Source organism: Palaemon carinicauda, chromosome 23 (assembly GCF_036898095.1).
Source record: "Palaemon carinicauda isolate YSFRI2023 chromosome 23, ASM3689809v2, whole genome shotgun sequence".
NCBI lineage: Eukaryota > Metazoa > Arthropoda > Malacostraca > Decapoda > Palaemonidae > Palaemon > Palaemon carinicauda.
The window spans coordinates 86,157,939-86,177,239 of record NC_090747.1 but is presented as its reverse complement, the minus strand read 5'-3'; the positions used below and the strand labels follow the sequence as shown (position 1 = coordinate 86,177,239).

The 19,301-nt window shown below is 48.1% G+C and overlaps 1 protein-coding gene across 3 annotated transcripts in view; it reads right to left on the bottom strand.

Moving 5' to 3' along the window:
- Ids (iduronate 2-sulfatase) overlaps positions 1–19,301 on the bottom strand; it is a 135,498-nt gene that overhangs the window by 100,649 nt on the left and 15,548 nt on the right. For all 3 annotated transcript variants that reach the window (XM_068347113.1, XM_068347114.1, XM_068347115.1), the window contains exon 2: positions 5,980–6,102. In XM_068347113.1, the coding sequence (XP_068203214.1) occupies positions 5,980–6,022 (43 nt within the window). In that variant the 5' untranslated portion in view covers positions 6,023–6,102. The remainder of the gene's footprint in view (positions 1–5,979; positions 6,103–19,301) is intronic.

Here is a 19,301-nt window from a genome sequence, read left to right as displayed (position 1 = left end):
TACGGGTTGAAATAGTATGCATACGTTCTCACACTGCTTGTATGAAGGAGAGATCATTTAAGGAAGTGTTGTGATGACAGGAAAGAGGGTTGTGACGGGCCGAGAGAGGAGTTGTGAAATCAAAGGCACATTGGAAACGACTGAGTTATATTGTTGTGGAACACTCTCCTTATATACAAAACCTCAAGGCAACAGGACATGACAAGTTCACAAGACAGACAAAATCACAGAGGAAAAACCAGACTTGAATTTTCATGTTCGTTTTAGTGCGAGGGAAGAGCGAAGATACAACCATAATATATACAAAAGGAATTATGTACAATTGTGTGAAACACGGTTGGTACATGGCTCCCCCCCTAAAAATGACATACTGTACATGTTAAATAGGGCGCCCTGATCTAGAGAGGCGAACTGTAGGCGGGTCATCTGGCAGAAGATAAGCAGGTTTTAGACGATCAATGGAGACCCAGTCTTCTTTGCCCCGAATGTTTAGGAGGAATGCTTTCGGACTGCGTCGGATCACAAGGTAAGGTCCCGTGTAAGGGGGCGTTAACAGTGGCTTGCTGGTGTCGTTGCACAAGAAGACGTGCGTTGCAGAGTGCAAGTCCGTTGGTATGTGATGCTTCGCTGGGGGCTTGTAAGTCTGGCGGCACGGAGTAAATTTTCCCACGACGTGACGTATGCGCTGGAGATCGTCGGAGGAGGTTGTAGAAGGAAAAAACTCGGCAGGGACGACCAACGGGTCGCCATACACCATTTCGGCTGCCGAGACGTCGAGGGCGTCTTTGGGAGTGGTCCTTAGTCCAAGGAGGACCCAGGGAAGCTGAGTAAACCAGTTGCAATCCTTGCAGCGGGACATCAAAGCTGCTTTGAGGGTGCGATGAAAACGTTCAACCATTCCATTGGCAGCGGGGTTGTAGGCCGTTGTGTGATGTAGGGTGATGCCCAGGAGATTCGCTAATGACGTCCATAATTGAGAGGTGAAAGTGGTTCCCCTGTCAGAAGTAATATGCTCAGGGATACCGAATCTTGAAATCCATCCAGAGAGTAAGGCAGATGTACATGAGGCGGACGTTGCAGTTTCCATGGGAATGGCTTCAGGCCAACGAGTGGAGCGGTCGATGACGGTAAACAGGTAACGATGTCCTTGTGATGTGGGTAGGGGGCCTACAACGTCGACGTAAATGTGTGCAAAACGACGCTGAGGTTGAGGAAAGGTGCCCACTCCTGAATCCGTGTGTCGATGTACTTTGGAAGTTTGGCAAGAAGTACAGGCACGGACCCAATCCTTAGCATCCTTAGAAATGCCGTGCCAAATGAACTTTGCCTTCAGCAGCTGTGCAGTAGAACGGCACGAGGGATGTGAAAGGCCGTGGATGAAATCAAACACCTGTCGGCGCATGGAAGCAGGAATCCAAGGTCGCGGTCTACCAGTACTGACGTCACAGAGGAGGGTGGTGTTGGAGTTTTCGAGGGGAAAATCCTCCCAACAGAGGGACGTGCAGGATGTCCTACAAGCTTGATACTCTGGATCCTGTCGTTGGGCTTCAGCCAGGGCGTTGTAATCCAATCCCAGTTGAACGGCAGCCAACGTGTTTCTTGACAGGGCATCGGCAACGGGATTCATTTTCCCAGGGACGTATAGGAGGGTGCAATTGTATTCAGCCACGGCGGAGAGATGTCGGCGTTGACGGGCGGACCAGGTGTCAGACTGTCGAGTGAAGGCGTGCACCAGAGGCATGTGGTCTGTGCGAATGACGAAGGGCGTACCTTCTAAGAAATGGCGAAAGTGACGGACAGCCAGGTGCACCGCCAGCAATTCTCGATCGAAGGTAGAATAACCCGATTCTGCCTTGGACAGTTTTCTGCTGAAGAAGGCCAATGGGCGGGGCGAGCCTTTGACCACCTGCTCGAGTACTGCACCAATAGCGACGTCGCTGGCATCGGTGGAGAGAAGGAGAGGGGCGTGTGGGATAGGAAAAGTGAGAGCCGCAGCAGTTGATAGGGCCTTCTTTGCATTGCAGAAGGCCGCTTCTTGAAGGGGACCCCACTTCAGGTCCTTTGGCTTGCCCTTGAGGGAGGCGTAGAGGGAAGCAAGAGTGGCGGCAATGGCTGGCAGAAAGCGGTGATAATAGTTGATCATGCCCAAGAATTCCTGCAGAGCTTTGACGGTCGAGGGCGTGGGGAAATTCTGAACGGCTGCTACCTTCTCAGGGAGGGGATGGACTCCTTCAGGAGTGATACGGTGCCCTAAGAACGACACTTCGTTGGCGCCAAAGGTACACTTGTCGTACCGGACTACAAGGCCGTTTTGTTGCAGGCGGTCGAGCACGATGCGCAGGTGACGGAGGTGTTCCTCTTTTGAGGAGGAGAACACAAGTATGTCGTCCACATAACATACACAGAAAGGGAGGTCCCCTAAGATGCCATCCATGAGACGTTGAAACGTTGCCCCAGCATTACGAAGGCCAAAACAGGAGTAATTGAAGGTGTATGTACCAAACGGAGTGGTGATGGCAGTCTTGGGGATGTCTTCTGGGTTCATAGGCACCTGATAATACCCCTTCAGGAGGTCAAGCGTAGAGAAAACCTTTGCTTTGTGCAGGTAGGAGGTTACATCGGCAATGTTTGGGAGGGGGTAGTGATCCGGTTCTGTTTGCATGTTCAGGCGCCTGTAATCCCCGCACGGACGGAGGGAGCCGTCTTTCTTCAGAACGATGTGTAAGGGTGACGACCATGGGCTGGAGGCCTTTTGGCAAAGGCCCATTTTCTCCATTTCGGCGAACGTCTGTTTGGCGGCTGCCAATCGTTCCGGTGCCAGACGTCTGAATTTTGCGAAGACTGGGGGTCCCGTCGTCTTGATATGGTGATAAATACCGTGCTTAGCAGGAACCGTCGGCGTTTGGCGAAGTTCTGGACGGAAAACTTCCGGGTACGACGTGAGGAGGTGGGCGTAGGCATCCGTGGGTGCGCTGATGTGGAGAGCGAGGTTAGAGGGGGCGGGTTGAAGAGGTGTCGACAAGTACGAGTCCGCGTTGACCAATCGTCAGTGGGCGACATCGACCAGAAGGTGGAAATGAGAGAGGAAATCCGCACCGAGGATTGGCATTGTGACGTCAGCAACGAGAAACTTCCAATTGAATTTACCGTTTCCGAACGATAATGTGAGGCTCTCGTAACCGTAGGTGGGTATCGCAGATCCGTTGGCAGCTACCAAGCGGACGTCGGCAGATGTAGACAGACTACGTTGTGCCTTGAAGAGTTTCCTTGGCAAAAGAGAACGACAAGCACCCGTGTCTACCAAAAATCGCACGCCCGTTCCTGCATCCTGTAAAAAGAAAAGATTAGAAACATGGGAGGCCACCGCCACAAGCGATGGCCTACTTACACGTTTTTTGGCCACTGACAATCTTTGGCACATTTCTTCGCGGTTGCCCCGAATCTGAAGTGGTAGTAGCAAAACTGCGGTAGATGGGAGGTAGTAAGTGGCTGTAGAAGTTGTTCGTTGGGGCGCGAGCGATTGGTGGGTGGTGGGCGGCTTTGTCGCCGCTTCGGCACGTCACGGGGTAGGCGTGTATGTCCTACGGCATTCATGTCAGCTTCGGTGTACGTTGAATAGGCATCCTCGTCGTCAGGGGTGGAGGCGTTGATGGAGGTCTTGAAGTGGCTGTCCATAAGGGCGTCGGCTTTGGTCATCAAGTCCTTTATGGGTAAACTATCGACATCGGGTATGGCAGCGCGCACAGGTTCAGGTAAACGGCGTATCCAAAGGGCACGGAGTAGGTTCACCTCACGAGGAGAGCCGTCTGCGGCAGGTTGAAGGCGAGCAATACTGGTCATTTCCCTGAGGGCAAGCGAAGCCCTTTGGTCCCCCAACGGTTGTTGCGAGAGCTGAAAAAGCTTTGCTATACGGGCGGCTGGTGACGGCGAGTACTGTTGCAGAAGGTATGATTTGAGGTCGTCATACGCTATTGGGGTGTCTCCTTGTTCACAAAGCCAGTCGGATATTTCTGGGAAGGTGTCCTCGGGTATCGCCGCGAGAACATAATCCGCTTTGGTGGTTGAGCGAGTCACGCCCGATACGAAACTGGACTTCTGCGCGCTGAAACCAAGCAAACTCCTCTCCGCTGGCAAACGATGAAAGTTTGAATGGAGAGGCCGTAGCGCCAACTGCCATAGAGTCCGTCATAGTACCAACGATGGAGGGGCGAGGGGGTGGGGGTGGAAGGCGGTGGAAGCGAGTCGACTTCCGGGGTCACCAATGTGACGGGCCGAGAGAGGAGTTGTGAAATCAAAGGCACATTGGAAACGACTGAGTTATATTGTTGTGGAACACTCTCCTTATATACAAAACCTCAAGGCAACAGGACATGACAAGTTCACAAGACAGACAAAATCACAGAGGAAAAACCAGACTTGAATTTTCATGTTCGTTTAAGTGCGAGGGAAGAGCGAAGATACAACCATAATATATACAAAAGGAATTATGTACAATTGTGTGAAACACGGTTGGTACAGGGTACAAGGGCTTGATCTCAAATTTGACTGACTGCTGGTAACAGGCATGTGAACACCTTTACCATGTAATGATTGGAATTGGGTATGATCTCCATCTGGTACATACCGTCCTCATGTACACAAGTAGATCTCATTGGAGAGACACAGCTGTGCTGATCAGTCATCTTAGACGACTTCTTCATCGGGTGAAGTAGCAGTGTTTGGTCAAGGTCATTGCATTCGGTACTAGACCTAACTAAAGTGCAGAAGCGGTGCATACCAATGTTTCTTCCCACTGAGGGGCAACTCTTGGCATGCACTGCTTCCCCTTTTTCCCAAAATAAATAGAGAGATCGGCCAGGAAGAGAAAAAAAGGAGGGTCCCTTTCATCCCGACCGGTAGCGTATGTCCTCTGCTCTGTATAAGAGTAGCTCGTACTGATGTTTCTTCCTGCTATGAGACAACTGTTGGTACTTACTTCTCCAGGTATGAGACCGAGCACAGATAAAAGGTGTCTTAATACACATACCAAGTACACAGATCCCTCTTAGAGTTGAGTGCACAGATGTTCCTTCCTGCCATGGGGTAACTTTTGGCACTTACACAAGATGGGAAGGTCCTGGTCCTGCACTGTCTCTCCTATGGGAAGAGAAATTGCAGGATTTACGCGTACACAAGCCCAATTGATTGGTCTTCCTAGAAATCCTTGAAGAGATCTTAAACTTGTTCTCATCTAGAAGTAGCAGCAAAGACTCTCAGGAAGTTGAGGTAGAGAAACTGGAACCACTTGAAGTTTGCCTTTTACCAAGTTGTACAGGCTGATGAAGACACTCAAACAAGGGAGGAGACCACATGAACTCAGTGAAGAAACAGCACAACTAGGTGTTACGTCCTTAACCCCTTTCCAGGATCAGAAAGACACTAAAGATGAGGGTGGTGCCCTTCCCCTTCATACCGAATGGTAGTAAAACCTTCTTCCTTCAACGAAGCACATCGATGTCTAAGGTTGGTCATCACAGAGCCAAACTAGCAATGGAATAAACAGAAAACAGGTATGCTCTCTGGCAAGAACAAGAATGTGAATATTGACAGGTTTGCACAGAAAATGTCACAGCTACAGTTATTGAGAAACAACTTTGAATTCTTCTTTCCTTCTAAATATACCTTGCACAGGATGAGCTGCCAACACACTTATCTATAAGAAAAAAAAAAGGATCAATACAACCAAATAAAGATCTCCGAAGTACGTCTGTAATGTACTATCCGGCTGCTGAAAACAGTGTGAGGTGTTGACCAGTTGAGTAGGCAAGCTTACCTGCCACCCTCCAGCTAACTATCACCACCTGGGTAAGCTTTAACGGGCATAGCCAACTTAACTAAAGGCGTATTATTCCTATAGATGGGCAATGGTTTGTATTCATGTAGGAGTTAATAAGTTTTTTAAGTATATCTATAAATGCATATAGATTACAATTCTCATACCTGCCAAAAGTAGCAGAAAATAGGAAGAATAGAATGAAGTCATCTCTCTGTCTTTGAACCTTCAGTAGTTAAATGATCAGGTGCTACATCTCCAACACTGCTTTCATCATTCGATGCATAGTACTGTAAAAGAAAAAATAGACATAGATAAGATTTCTTCCTTAATTACAATGAAAGCATAATTTACAATTTCTATAGTGTACTTTTTTTGGTAGTAAATTTCATCTTCAGGTGCTAATGGGTTGTCAGAATACAGTATATTGTATAATTATGAAAACCTATCATACAATTCAAAAGAAGAAAATGTTATTTTTATTAGTAAAATAAATTTTTGAATATACTTACCCGATAATCATGTAGCTGTCAACTCCGTTGCCCGACAGAATTCTATGGAGGGATACGCCAGCTATCACAATACTAGAAGGGGGTGTACTTACCAGCGCCACCTGTGGCCAGGTACTATAGTACTTCTTGTTGACACCTCCTCAATTTTTCCTCGGTCCACTGGTTCTCTATGGGGAGGAAGGGAGGGTCAATTAAATCATGATTATCGGGTAAGTATATTCAAAAATTTATTTTACTAATAAAAATAACATTTTTCAATATTAAACTTACCCGATAATCATGTAGCTGATTCACACCCAGGGGGGTGGGTGAAAACCAGTGTACAAGATTAAAGGATAGCTAAGTATCCCATATTTCATATAACAGTTATCTCAAATAACAATGAAATAATAAGTACCTGGTAAGGAAGTCGAATTGAACCGTTACTCTGCCTCTTTTTTAAGTTCGTCTTCCTTACTGAGCGCAGCGTTCCTCTTGGAGGCTGAATCAACTCAAAGGTGCTAAAGTATATAGGGCTGCAACCCCTACTAAAGGACCTCTACACAACCTCTAACCCAGGCGCTTCTCAAGAATGAATTGACCACCCGCCAAATCAAAAGGATGCGGAAGGCTTCTTAGCCTACCGTAACAACCATAAAAACAACAATAAAAGCATTCAAGAGAAAGGTTAAAAAAAGGTTATGGGATTAAGGGAATGTAGTGGCTGAGCCCTCACCTACTACTGCACTCGCTGCTACGAATGGTCCCAGGGTGTAGCAGTTCTCGTAAAGAGACTGGACATCTTTAAGATAAAATGATGCAAACACTGACTTGCTCCTCCAATAGGTTGCATCCATTATGCTCTGCAGAGAACGGTTTTTATTAAAGGCCATCGAAGTAGCTACGGCTCTTACTTCGTGGGTCCTTACCTTCAGCAATGCAAGGTCTTCCTCCTTTAAGTGAGAATGGGCTTCTCTAATCAGAAGCCTTATATAATACGAAACCCCGTTCTTGGACATGGGCCTCGAAGGTTTCTTGATGGCACACCATAAGGCTTCTGACTGTCCTCGAATAGGTTTAGACCTATTAAGATAATACTTGAGAGCTCTGACAGGGCAAAGAACTCTCTCTAGTTCGTTACCTACCATGTTGGAGAGGCTAGGTATTTCAAACGATCTAGGCCAAGGACGTGAAGGAAGTTCGTTCTTTGCTAGGAATCCGAGCTGAAAAGAACATGTTGCAGATTTGGTCGTGAAACCAATGTTCTTGCTGAAGGCATGAACCTCACTGACTCTCTTAGCTGTTGCAAGGCAGACGAGAAAAAGAGTCTTGAGGGTAAGGTCCTTGAAGGAAGCTGACTGGAGAGGTTCGAACCTAGGTGACATAAGGAACCTTAAGACTACGTCTAGGTTCCAGCCTGGAGTGGATAGACGACGCTCTTTAGAAGTCTCAAAAGACTTAAGGATGTCTTGAAGGTCCTTGTTGGAAGAAAGGTCCAAACCTCTGTGGCGGAGAACTGAAGCCAACATACTCCTGTACCCTTTAATCGTAGGGGCTGAAAGGGATCTCTCATTCCTAAGATGTAATAGGAAGTCAGCTATTTGGGTCACAGAGGTATTGGTAGAGGATACTGAATTGGCTCTACACCAGCTCCGGAAGACTTCCCACTTAGATTGGTAGACTCTACGAGTGGAAACCCTTCTTGCTCTGGCAATCGCACTGGCTGCCTCCTTCGAAAAGCCTCTAGCTCTAGCGAATCTTTCGACAGTCTGAAGGCAGTCAGCCGAAGAGCGTGGAGGTTTGGGTGCAACCTGTCTACGTGAGGTTGACGTAGAAGGTCCACTCTTAGAGGTAGAGTCCTGGGGATGTCGACTAGCCATTGAAGTACCTCTGTGAACCATTCTCTTGCAGGCCAAAGGGGAGCAACCAGCGTCAGCCGTGTCCCTTCGTGCGAGATGAATTTCTGCAGGACTTTGTTTATTATCTTGAACGGTGGGAATGCGTAAAGGTCGAGATGGGACCAGTTCAGCAGAAAAGCATCCACATGAACTGCTGCAGGGTCTGGAACTGGGGAACAGTACAGCGGAAGTCTCTTGGTCATGGAGGTGGCAAACAGATCTATGGTAGGTTGACCCCACAAGGTCCAAAGTCTGTTGCACACACTCTTGTGGAGGGTCCATTCCGTGGGAATGACCTGATTCCTTCTGCTTAGGCGATCTGCTGAGACGTTCATGTTGCCCTGAATGAACCTCGTGACCAAAGTGAGGTTTTGACTTCTTGACCAAATGAGGAGGTCCCTTGCGATCTCGTATAGGCTCCTCGAATGGGTCCCTCCTTGCTTGGAGATGTAAGCCAAGGCTGTGGTGTTGTCTGAGTTCACCTCCACCACCTTGCCTAGCAGGAGGGACTTGAAGTTCAGCAGGGCTAAATGAACTGCTAGTAGCTCCTTGCAGTTGATGTGGAGCGTTCCCTGTTCCTCGTTCCACGTTCCCGAGCATTCCCGTCCGTTCAAGGTCGCACCCCAGCCCGAGTCCGATGCATCTGAGAAGAGATGAAGATTGGGGGTCTGAATAGCCAACGATAGGCCCTCCCTGAGAAGGAGATTGGTCTTCCACCACAAGAGAGTGGTCTTCATCTCTTTGGTGACTGGGATAGAGACTGCTTCGAGAGTCAAACCCTTGTCCCAATGAGCTGCAAGATGGAATTGAAGAGGGCGGAGGTGGAGTCTCCCTAGCTCGACGAACAGGGCCAGTGATGAAAGGGTCCCTGTGAGACTCATCCACTGTCTCACCGAGCAACTGCTCCTCTTCAGCATGCTCATGATGCAATCTAGGGCTTGGCTTATCCTTGGGGCCGATGGAAAAGCCCGAAAATCCTGACTCCGAATCTCCATTCCCAGGTACACAATGGATTGGGAGGGAATGAGCTGAGACTTTTCTATGTTGACTAACAGACCCAGTTCTCTGATTAAGTCCAAAGTCCAGTTGAGACTCTCCAGACAGCGACGACTCGTGGAGGCTCTCAACAGCCAGTCGTCTAAGTAGAGGGAGGCTCTGATGTCCGATAAGTGGAGGAATTTTGCTATATTCCTCATCAGATGCGTGAACACCATAGGAGCTGTGCTTAGGCCAAAACACAGGGCTTGGAATTGGTAGACAACCTTTCCAAAAACGAATCTCAGGAAAGGTTGGGAGTCTGGATGAATAGGAACGTGAAAGTAGGCATCTTTCAAGTCCAACGAGACCATCCAGTCCTCCTGCCTGACCGCTGCTAGGACCGACTTCGTCGTCTCCATCGTGAACGTCTGCTTGGTGACATACGCATTGAGCGCGCTGACGTCCAGCACCGGTCTCCAACCTCCTGTCTTCTTGGCCACCAGAAAGAGACGGTTGTAGAAGCCCGGGGATTGATGGTCCCGGACTATAACCACTGCCTTCTTCTGCACAAGTAGCGACACCTCCTGGTGCAACGCTAGCCTCTTGTCCTCTTCTTTGTAGTTGGGAGAGAGGTTGATGGGAGATGTGGTCAGAGGGGGTTTGAGGCAGAATGGAATCCTGTAACCCTCCCTCAGCCAACTGACAGACTGGGCGTCTGCACCTCTCTTTTCCCAGGCTTGCCAGAAGCTCTTGAGTCTGGCTCCTACTGCTGTCTGGAGATGCGGAGAGTCAGTTTTTTCCTTTAGAAGCCTTGGAACCTTTCCTAGACTTGCTCCTGGAAGAGTCTGGACGGGAGCTTCCTCGGCTGGGGGCTCTACCACGAAAGGGCGGTATGAACCTCGTAGCAGGAGTATCAGCCACTGGGGTGCGATAAGTCCTGGGGACTGAGGTAGCAACCTTAGTCTTACGAGCCGATGAGGCTACAAGATCATGTGTGTCCTTTTGTATCAGGGCAGCAGACAAGTCCTTAACCAGCTCTTCGGGGAAGAGGAACTTCGAGAGCGGAGCGAAAAGGAGTTGAGACCTTTGACAAGGTGTAATGCTGGAGGAAAGGAAGGTACATAGCTGTTCCCTTTTCTTAAGAACCCCTGACACAAACATCGACGCAAGCTCGCCAGATCCATCTCTAATGGCCTTATCCATGCAGGACATTAATAGCATGGCAGAATCCTTGTCCGCAGGGGAGGTCTTCTTGCTGAGGGCCCCCAGGCACCAGTCTAGGAAGTTGAACATCTCAAATGCTCTAAAAACACCCTTCAGGAAGTGATCAAGGTCTGAGAAGGTCCAGCAAACCTTAGAGCGCCTCATTGCTGTTCTACGAGGAGAGTCTACCAGACTTGAGAAGTCAGCCTGGGCAGAGGCAGGTACTCCCAAGCCTGGTTCCTCTCCTGTGGCATACCAAACGCCCGCTTTAGAAGTGAGCTTAGTCGGAGGAAACATGAACGAAGTCTTTCCAAGGTGTTGCTTAGTCTGCAACCACTCCCCTAAGATCCTTAACGCTCTCTTAGAGGACCTTGCTAGGACTAGCTTAGTATAGGTAGACTTAGCTGGCTGCATGCCCAGCGAAAACTCAGATGGCGGAGAGCGGGGAATAGCAGAGACAAAGTGGTCTGGGTATACCTCCCTAAACAGAGCCAAGACCTTACGAAAGTCAATAGAAGGTGGAGAAGACTTGGATTCATCCACGTCTGATGAGGGATCCAGGTGTGCCGCCTCATCATCAGACGCCTCATCACCAGAGTGTAGCGAAGAGATCGGAAAGGTATGCTGAACAGCAGAGTCAGCACGAGCTGGAACAATATTAGTGGTTTCCTCTTCAAGACTCTGTTGAGGGAACACCTGAGGCTCAGACTGCAAGGGCTGATCAAAAGAAGTAGCAGAAGGTAGGCGCATGGGTGGAGGAGGCTGACTCCTAGCATGAGTGACTGAACTCAAGGGTTGCGCTTGCTGAGCGGAAGGCGGATGCGCAGTAGCAAGTTCCTGAGGAACGAGTTGAGGTTCCTGAGGTGTGGGCTGAGAGCGATGAGGTAGTGGCTGCGCAGAACACAGTAATTGTCTCGCGAGTTGAGGCTCCTGAGGCGCAAGGCTAAGGTGTTGTGGTTGCCTTGAGGAGGGTTGAGCTCGCTGCAGCGAGAGCTGAGGAGACTGACTCATGGATGGGAGAGGTTGTTGTACCTCAAGAGAGTGTTGCCTCACTGGTGGAACTGCAAGTGGAAGCGGAGGAAGTAAGGAATGATCTTCCTGTTCCCATTGCTGAGGTTGCCTTAAGGAAGGCGGAGGGAGCTGCACACCACTGGAAACAGTAAACTCAGAACGTGCTAAGGTATTCTGAGGAGCCTCAACATCGTACGCCTGGCAGGCAGTACTGCGGTCAGGCGGAGCGATCGCAGGAGGAGGTGTAACCTGCTCAGCCTGACACTCACGCATCAAGACCGCAAGTTGTGACTGCATGGACTGCAGTAGAGTCAACTTGGGGTCGGCAGACACTAAGGTCTGCTGAGGTAAAGCCTTAACAGCAGAGATCTGTTGTGGCAGAACCTTACTCCTCTTAGGCGGAGTGCATTCAACTGATGACTGCGGCGAGTCAGAGCTGATCCAATGACTGCAGCCCGGTTGAGTTCTTGAGGTCTGGACTCTGCGTTTGAGTGGTCTCGAGACCTGAGTCCAGCGTTTCTTCCCTGACAAATGCTCAGCAGACGAGTAAAAGACGGGCTCAATCGTCTGCAGGTGGGAGTGACGGTCTCTGGAAGACACGCCCGCAACCACCGAGGATACTTCAAGGCCTGCCGAACCCTTTTGCCCTTCGACATTGCTTCTCCCCTGGGCTTGGGAGCTTGCAAGAGGTCCCAGACTGGGAGGACGACTGGCACGCACAGAAGTATCCTCACGCACCACACTGACACTGACACTAGCACTTGGCACTGCACTGACACTAGCACTCGTCACAGCACTGGCACTAATTCCACCCACTGCACTCTTGACCTTAAGTTCCTTGACTTCGGCCATAAGAGACTTATGATCACTTACCACTGACTCTACTTTATCGCCTAAGGCCTGAATGGCACGCAAAACAACAGACATATCAGGCTGAGGGCAAATAGTAGGTTCGGGGGTAGCCACTACAGGGGTAGGAAAAGGTAGGGGATCATGAGGTGAGGAAAAAAGTGAAGAGTGAGAAGAACTCCTCCTAACTCTCTCTCTCTCTAACTTGGTTGAGTACTTAAGAAGACGGACAAAATCAAGTTCCGAAAGTCCGGCGCATTCCTCACATCGATCTTCTAACTGACAGGGCCTTTCCCTACAGTCAGAACAAGCGGTGTGAGGATCTACCGAGGCCTTCGGAATACGCCTATTACAAGACCTACATCGTCTATGGGTGGGGGCTTGTGAAATGTCAGACATCTTGAATCAAAAGAGTTAGCCAAGTGGGGTTTCAAAATCAAGCAAAAGATCGTTAACCGTTAAATCAGAACTAAATAATAGCTATCTAAGCTAATATAGAAGTTTTCCAGTAAAGCGACAGCCGAAATCTGAGAGAATACTTCACCAAAAGCCGTGAAAATACTCGAAGATCATAAGCGTATCCCAGAACGTCTTGCCGGAAGCACGACAGAGGAAAAATTGAGGAGGTGTCAACAAGAAGTACTATAGTACCTGGCCACAGGTGGCGCTGGTAAGTACACCCCCTTCTAGTATTGTGATAGCTGGCGTATCCCTCCATAGAATTCTGTCGGGCAACGGAGTTGACAGCTACATGATTATCGGGTAAGTTTAATATTGAAAAAGGACTCGTTATAAATGTTTCATATGAGATACTGAAAATGGGTAAATACTAAAGAACAACTTTGATATGTGAGATTATGAATGACAAGTTTTCAGTTTTGTGTTCTAGAATAGATACAGCATGCAATACTCGACAGTTTTAATCATTTAGTTTATTTGAACATACTGTATATAAAAAGTTATATATAATTATTTCTTTCAATGCAAAAAACTTTAATTTCCAAAGATCATTTTACATTTAACTACCCAGTAGTTGCCTCAATATAGTCCGTTGAAGTTAATAAAGTTGCAGAATTACAGTATACTGAATAACCATCTCTTTTTGTAATGACTCAGTTCTGTACAATAATCATATTTTAGCATTTTTTATACTCGACTTTTGACAAGTGTAAGCTGAATAAATTTTTGCATCCTGTATATCATCCATTATCACATGCATAACAAACCTCATAAATATGCACCACTGCTCATTTTTCCACTGTACAGTACAAAATGTATGACTTGAAAAAGTTCTATTCAAAGAATAAATTATTTTTCACAATTTTTAACTTTGCACATTAGCAACAAATCTGACTCATTTATGGCTTGATGTAGAATTTGTAAACCCTCATCACATTTCCCAGACTTTAAATGTCTCTTACAGCACAATTTTCTATTTGGTGAGATTCTATATCATAAAATCTCTTTATTTTTATTAATTCTATCTAAGGTTCCTGAATATACTTTCTTTTACCAAATTGAGCTTTACTATCGAATTGCTATTAAACAGCGCCTTTATAACTGCCTAATTAAGGGACAAAAGGCTATTTTTAGAATAAAATCTTTATATTATCTAAATTTAGAATAAAGATGCAGGGTAAATACAGTACTGCGCTGAAAACAGGATCAGTAGTAATATGTCCTAAATCATGAATGGGCCTAGAAGTTTGTGGGAGACAATCTGATAAACTTTGATTGCGCAAACCTCCCCTAATGTAGAGAGAGGGGTGATTGAGGACAATAACGAGTCACTAGAAGTTGCTTGACTACTTGTGACTGATCGCGCAATGGATCGCGGGTGACAAGTGCGCAAGCCAGTGTCTTGCGATGTTCCTAGCAAAGCAGACTGCACTCAGCTGTGATTGAGTAAGACAGAGGAGGTTGGATCGCGGAACTCCTTGGCCAGCCAACACAGGTAACTACGCAGGTTGGAGACCAGCAGAGTCTCATGAGGCTATAGTAGCGAGGTCAGGTGCAATCTGGGCTGCAGGGAGATAGCGAAGATCAACTGCAGCTCAGTTTCAAAGAGCTGGAGGCACTAACGCTTCAGAGCAGCCTAGGGAGATGGACTCCCAGGCAAGGACAACCTCTATGCTTGTGAGGGTATCTGCCATAAAGCCCTGGAGGGACAGCAAGCTCAGAGGGGAGAGGTCATTCTCGCGCAGAGCAAGCTGTCCCCAAGGGGAGAGTGAGCTGGGAAGGTGCTCTAGCAAGCACCACTCTACAGATCATCTGATGGCCAAAGATCTGAGGAGAACAAAGGTCCAGGGGCATGAGACTGAACAGGAGGGACTCTAGACGGGGAAATGCCAAAGCCAACCATGACCAGAGAAGAAACACTTCCCTACTCTGCACCCCTGGCCAACCTCTCTTCAAAGGGGAACCAGAAAGTACCAAGGACTTGCTTTATGGTTTCCCCAAAGGCGAAAGCCTTCCCCAACTCATTGGGGGAGGAGAAAAGTGTGACCTGACCGACCCAAAGGTTTACTGAAGTTATACGGTCATCACTCTTACTTGAGCATCCTCTGGAGTAGACCAAACAAGCAGAGTCAGAGAGGAAGGTATCAGGAAAAAGAAGTCTGGATTTCTTGGACCCCGAGGAAGACCCCGTACGGGATGAATCACTTTTAGACTTCTTCTTTCTGCCATATCACTAACGACACTCAAGACTAGGGGAGGCCTCCGATCAGGAGTGTCCTCTACACTAAGGTGTCCTCCTTCGACATTAAGGAGAAGCCCGCCTTGTGTAGACAAACTTGTATGTCATGCACCCTCAAGGTCACACACACCAAATCACACCTGAAAGTTAAAGGTTTTAATTTTTAACAAGCTAGTGAATGTGAAAGGATAACTCCATATGAGATCAAAGTAAAGAAGGTATGAGTGAGTGGGGGGGTAGTGCTTCTAACCCCCCGCCACTGCTAAGAACAGGAACAGTTGTTTACACCTCTATATGATAAAATTCGTAAATAATTTGTATTTTTCCTAACGATACAAACCTTAGCTATTTATTTAGGGATATTACTTTCTACGTAGCTGAAATGACAAGCCATTAAAATTTAGCGAGGGTTAACTACCCACACTGCTAGTTCGCGGGGGTAGGGGGGGAGCTTGCTACCGTTCCCACTCATACACCGGTGATTTAGCTCACTTTGCTTGGAGGTAGGACTTCAAGGGGGATAGGGCTGGAGGGCAAGTTTGTATAAATAGCTAAGGTTAGTATCGTTAGGAAAAATACAGAATTATCTACGAATTTGTCATTTGTTCTGTAACTGGAATACAAACCTACACAATTTATTTAGGGGTGACTCACCCATTAGGATGGGTGGACGTCCCTGCCAATCTAGCCTTTTGGCTTTAGCCGGGGGCTCCTTATCTGAGTATGTTAGTCCTAAAAAATAAGGGGCCCCTGCGCCTCGCTAAAACCTTGCAACGCAAGGTCCGGTGCCTACGCAAGCTGTGTGTTGAGATATATAGAAGTGTGACCGTCCAGGTAAAGTTATTCCGAGTCTTTAGTAGGAAAAACTGTTGTAACCAAGACTTTCCCAATACCACCTCGCCAGGGTATGGGGATGCAACAGTATTAGTTTAATACTAGGTACACAATGGAGAATGGTTTACCTGCAGTGGTTTGAGGTCAGCTTGTGCAGAGAACCCAGGATGCTGCTTTCCCCAAGAGAAGGGGGAGGATGAAGAAAAGAATAAGAGCCAGTCAAACCTTTTCATCTACACAGACTAAAACTGGGTAAAAGTGCCCTCAACCTTCTGCTACTTGTCCAATAAGGAGCTTGAGGTATTAAAACAGATGTTGTGCAGTCACCACAGGACCGATAGAAAACATATCGAGTCTCCTGTGGGACATGTCTTCCAGATAGTGGGATGTGAATGTAGTTTGTAATTTCCACACCCCAGCCGGAAGAACCTGCATCACTGAGAAGTTCCTCTTGATTGCCAGGGACGTAGCTATGCCCCTGACATTATGAGCTCTGGGCGACGTGAAGGAGGAGGGTCTGGATTCAGGGCATGATCTATGACCTTACAAATAGCTGCTGAGATTGTGTTCTTGGTGACCCTCCTCTTGGTCCTTCCTGTGCTGACGAAGAGTGCAGGCACACGAGGACGGGATGCGGCTGTTCTCTTAAGGTACAGCCTCAAACTCCTCACTGGGCAGAGTAAGAGATGATCAGGGTCATCTGTTACAGAATGAAGACTCGAAATGCGGAAGGAGTCGAATCGTGAATCCACTACTCCCGTGTTCTGAGTCTTAGCAATAAACTCAGGGACGAAGCTGAACGTTACCTATCCCCATCCCCTTGAATGGGCGATGTCGTCCCATGAAGTTCACTGACTCGCTTGGTCGAAGCCAAAGCTAGCAGGAATACCGTCTTCCAAGTTAGATGGCGATCTGTTGCTGGCGTAATGGTTCATAGGGAGATTTCTTAAGAGACCTGAGAACTCGAACCATGTTCCATGGGGGAGGTCTCACTTCAGACTGAGGACAGGTAAGTTCATAACTCCATATGAGTAAGGAAAGTTCTAGTGATGAAGAAATGTCCATTCCGTTCAGTCTAAAGGCGAGGCTTAAGGCTGAGCAATAGCCTTTTACCGCCGAGACTGATAGGTGCATTTCTTCCCGCAAATATACGAGGAACTCCGCTATTGCTGGAATAGTGGCATCGAGAGGAGAGATACCCCTTCCACAACACCAACCACAGAAGACCTTCCACTTTGCCTGGTAGACTGCTGCTAATGACTTTTGCAGGTGTCCAGACATCCTGATTGCAACTTGTTACGAAAATCCTCTTTCAGAGAGGAGATGCTGGATAGTCTCCAGGCGGGAAGTCGTAGCAAAGCTATGGCTTTGTGGAATATGTTGGCATGTGGCTGTTTGAGTAGATCAAGTCGTGGAGGGAGTTCTCTTGGAGGCTGCGTCAGGAGTTGCAGAAGGTCCAGAAACCATTCCGCATGATGCTGTAGCGGAGCTATGAGGGTCAATGAAAGGTTGACCGATGTTCTGGCCTTGTTGAGTACCCTCTTCATCAGACAGAACGGGACTTTGTTGACTACTAGATGATCCAAAGACCACTCGGTACTCACTATCTGAGATGCTCTGCTCAAGTTGTCGGCGAGCACATTCCTCTTGCCTGGAATGAAGCGTGCCGATAGTGGTATCAAGTGGATCTCGGCCCATCTCAGTATCTCTACTGCTAGATGGGATAGGGGCTGCGAAAAAGTACCTCCTTGTTCGTTGATGTAAGCCACTACTGTGCTGTTGTCGCTCATCACTACCACTGAGTGGCCAGAAAGACGGCCTTCATCTCTAGGAGATTTATGTGGAGGTACTCTTCTGACTCTGACCAGAGGCCTGAGGTCGTGTGGTGCAGCACGTGAGCCCCCACCCTTTTTTTGAAGCGTCTGAGAACAGCATCAAATCCGGGGGGAGGACAAGAAGATCCACTCCCTTTCATAGATTCTCGTCTGCCACCCACCACTCGAGGTCCGTCTGTTCCGCTGATCTCATAGGGATCCGGATGTCCGGGGAATCGAGAGTCTGATTCCACCAGGACTTGAGTCGCCACTGGAGAGATATCATCCTGAGGCAGCCATTGGGAACTAGACGGACCAGTGAGGAAAGGAGACCGAGGAGACGTAACCACATCTGGGGTGGAAGTTCTTCTCGTCCGAGAAATGGTCTTGCGACCTTCCTCAGCCTTGCTTTTCTGTCGTCTGATGGGAAAGCTATGTGGAGATTGGTGTCTAATATCATGCCTAGGTATACCAGTCTCTGCGTAGGAAGCAGGGAAGACTTCTTGAGATTTACCATGATCCCCAGATCTTGGCAAAGCCTCAGAAGTTTGTCACGATGTTGAAGAAGGGTTAACACAAAGTCTGCTAGGATTAGCCAGTCGTCTAGATAACAAAGGAGACGGATGCCAATCCTGTGTGCCCAAGATGACGCTAGGGCAAACATTTTGGTGAAAACTTGAGGTGCTGTAGAAAGACCGAAGCACAGTACCTTGAACTGGAATTTCCTGTTGTCTAAGTTTAATCTCAAGTACTTCCTTGAAGATGGATGGACTGGGATCTGGAAGTACGCGCTCTTTAGGTCCAGTGAGCAAATGAAGTCCTGTGGTCTTACCGATAGTCTGACCGTGTCTGCAGTCTCCATGCTGAACGGAGTTTGTTTGTTTGACAAACTTGTTCAGAGCTGAGAGGTCAATGACTGGTCTCCAGCCTCCAGACGCCTTTCTTACAAGAAATAGTCAACTGAAAAAGCCTGGGGACCCATCAAGGATCTCCTGGAGAGCGCCCTTCTTCAACAGGGTCTGGACTTCTATCCGAAGGGCCAGCCCCTTTGCTGATGCCATGGCAAAGGAGTCTATAGATATTGGATTCCTGGTCAGGGGAGGGAGAGATGTTATGAACTGACGCGATATCCTAGACGAATCCCAGAGATTGTCCAGGGTCCGGCCCCGAGTTGCTTCCACCTGTCCGAGCAACTTTATAGGCATCCCCCAACTGGTGGACAAGCAGGGGGAGTGCCTATTCTAGCGTTTGCGGCCTCGGCTGCTCCCTCAAGGATATTTTCCTACCCTGGAGGACTTAGTGCCTTTCCTGTCCTTGGCAGGAAAGGGTTTCTTAGACACTGTGGTCTTCGCTGCTGTCTTGGTCGTCATGGTCTTGGCTAGACAGGACTGCTGAGGAGCTGGTGGGTTATAGAGCTTGGAAGTCAAAGCCCTATGGAGGAGGGAGTCCTGATGGGACTTCCTCCATCTCTCAGCGACATGTTCCACGTCCTTAGGCTCAAATAGATGGGCTCCCTCTAGAGAGGAATATCTGAGCCTAGCAATCTCGGCATTAGAGACTTGTTGATGGAACCTCTCAGACACCGTGTCCCGACGTTTCAGGATGGTATTCGCCCACAAGTTCGAAACTTAGTGGGCGAGAAACTCGATCGTGCGAGTGCCTGAGAGCAGGAAAGTCTCCATTGCTTTCCTGGTACGTTCCTTGGAGAAATCA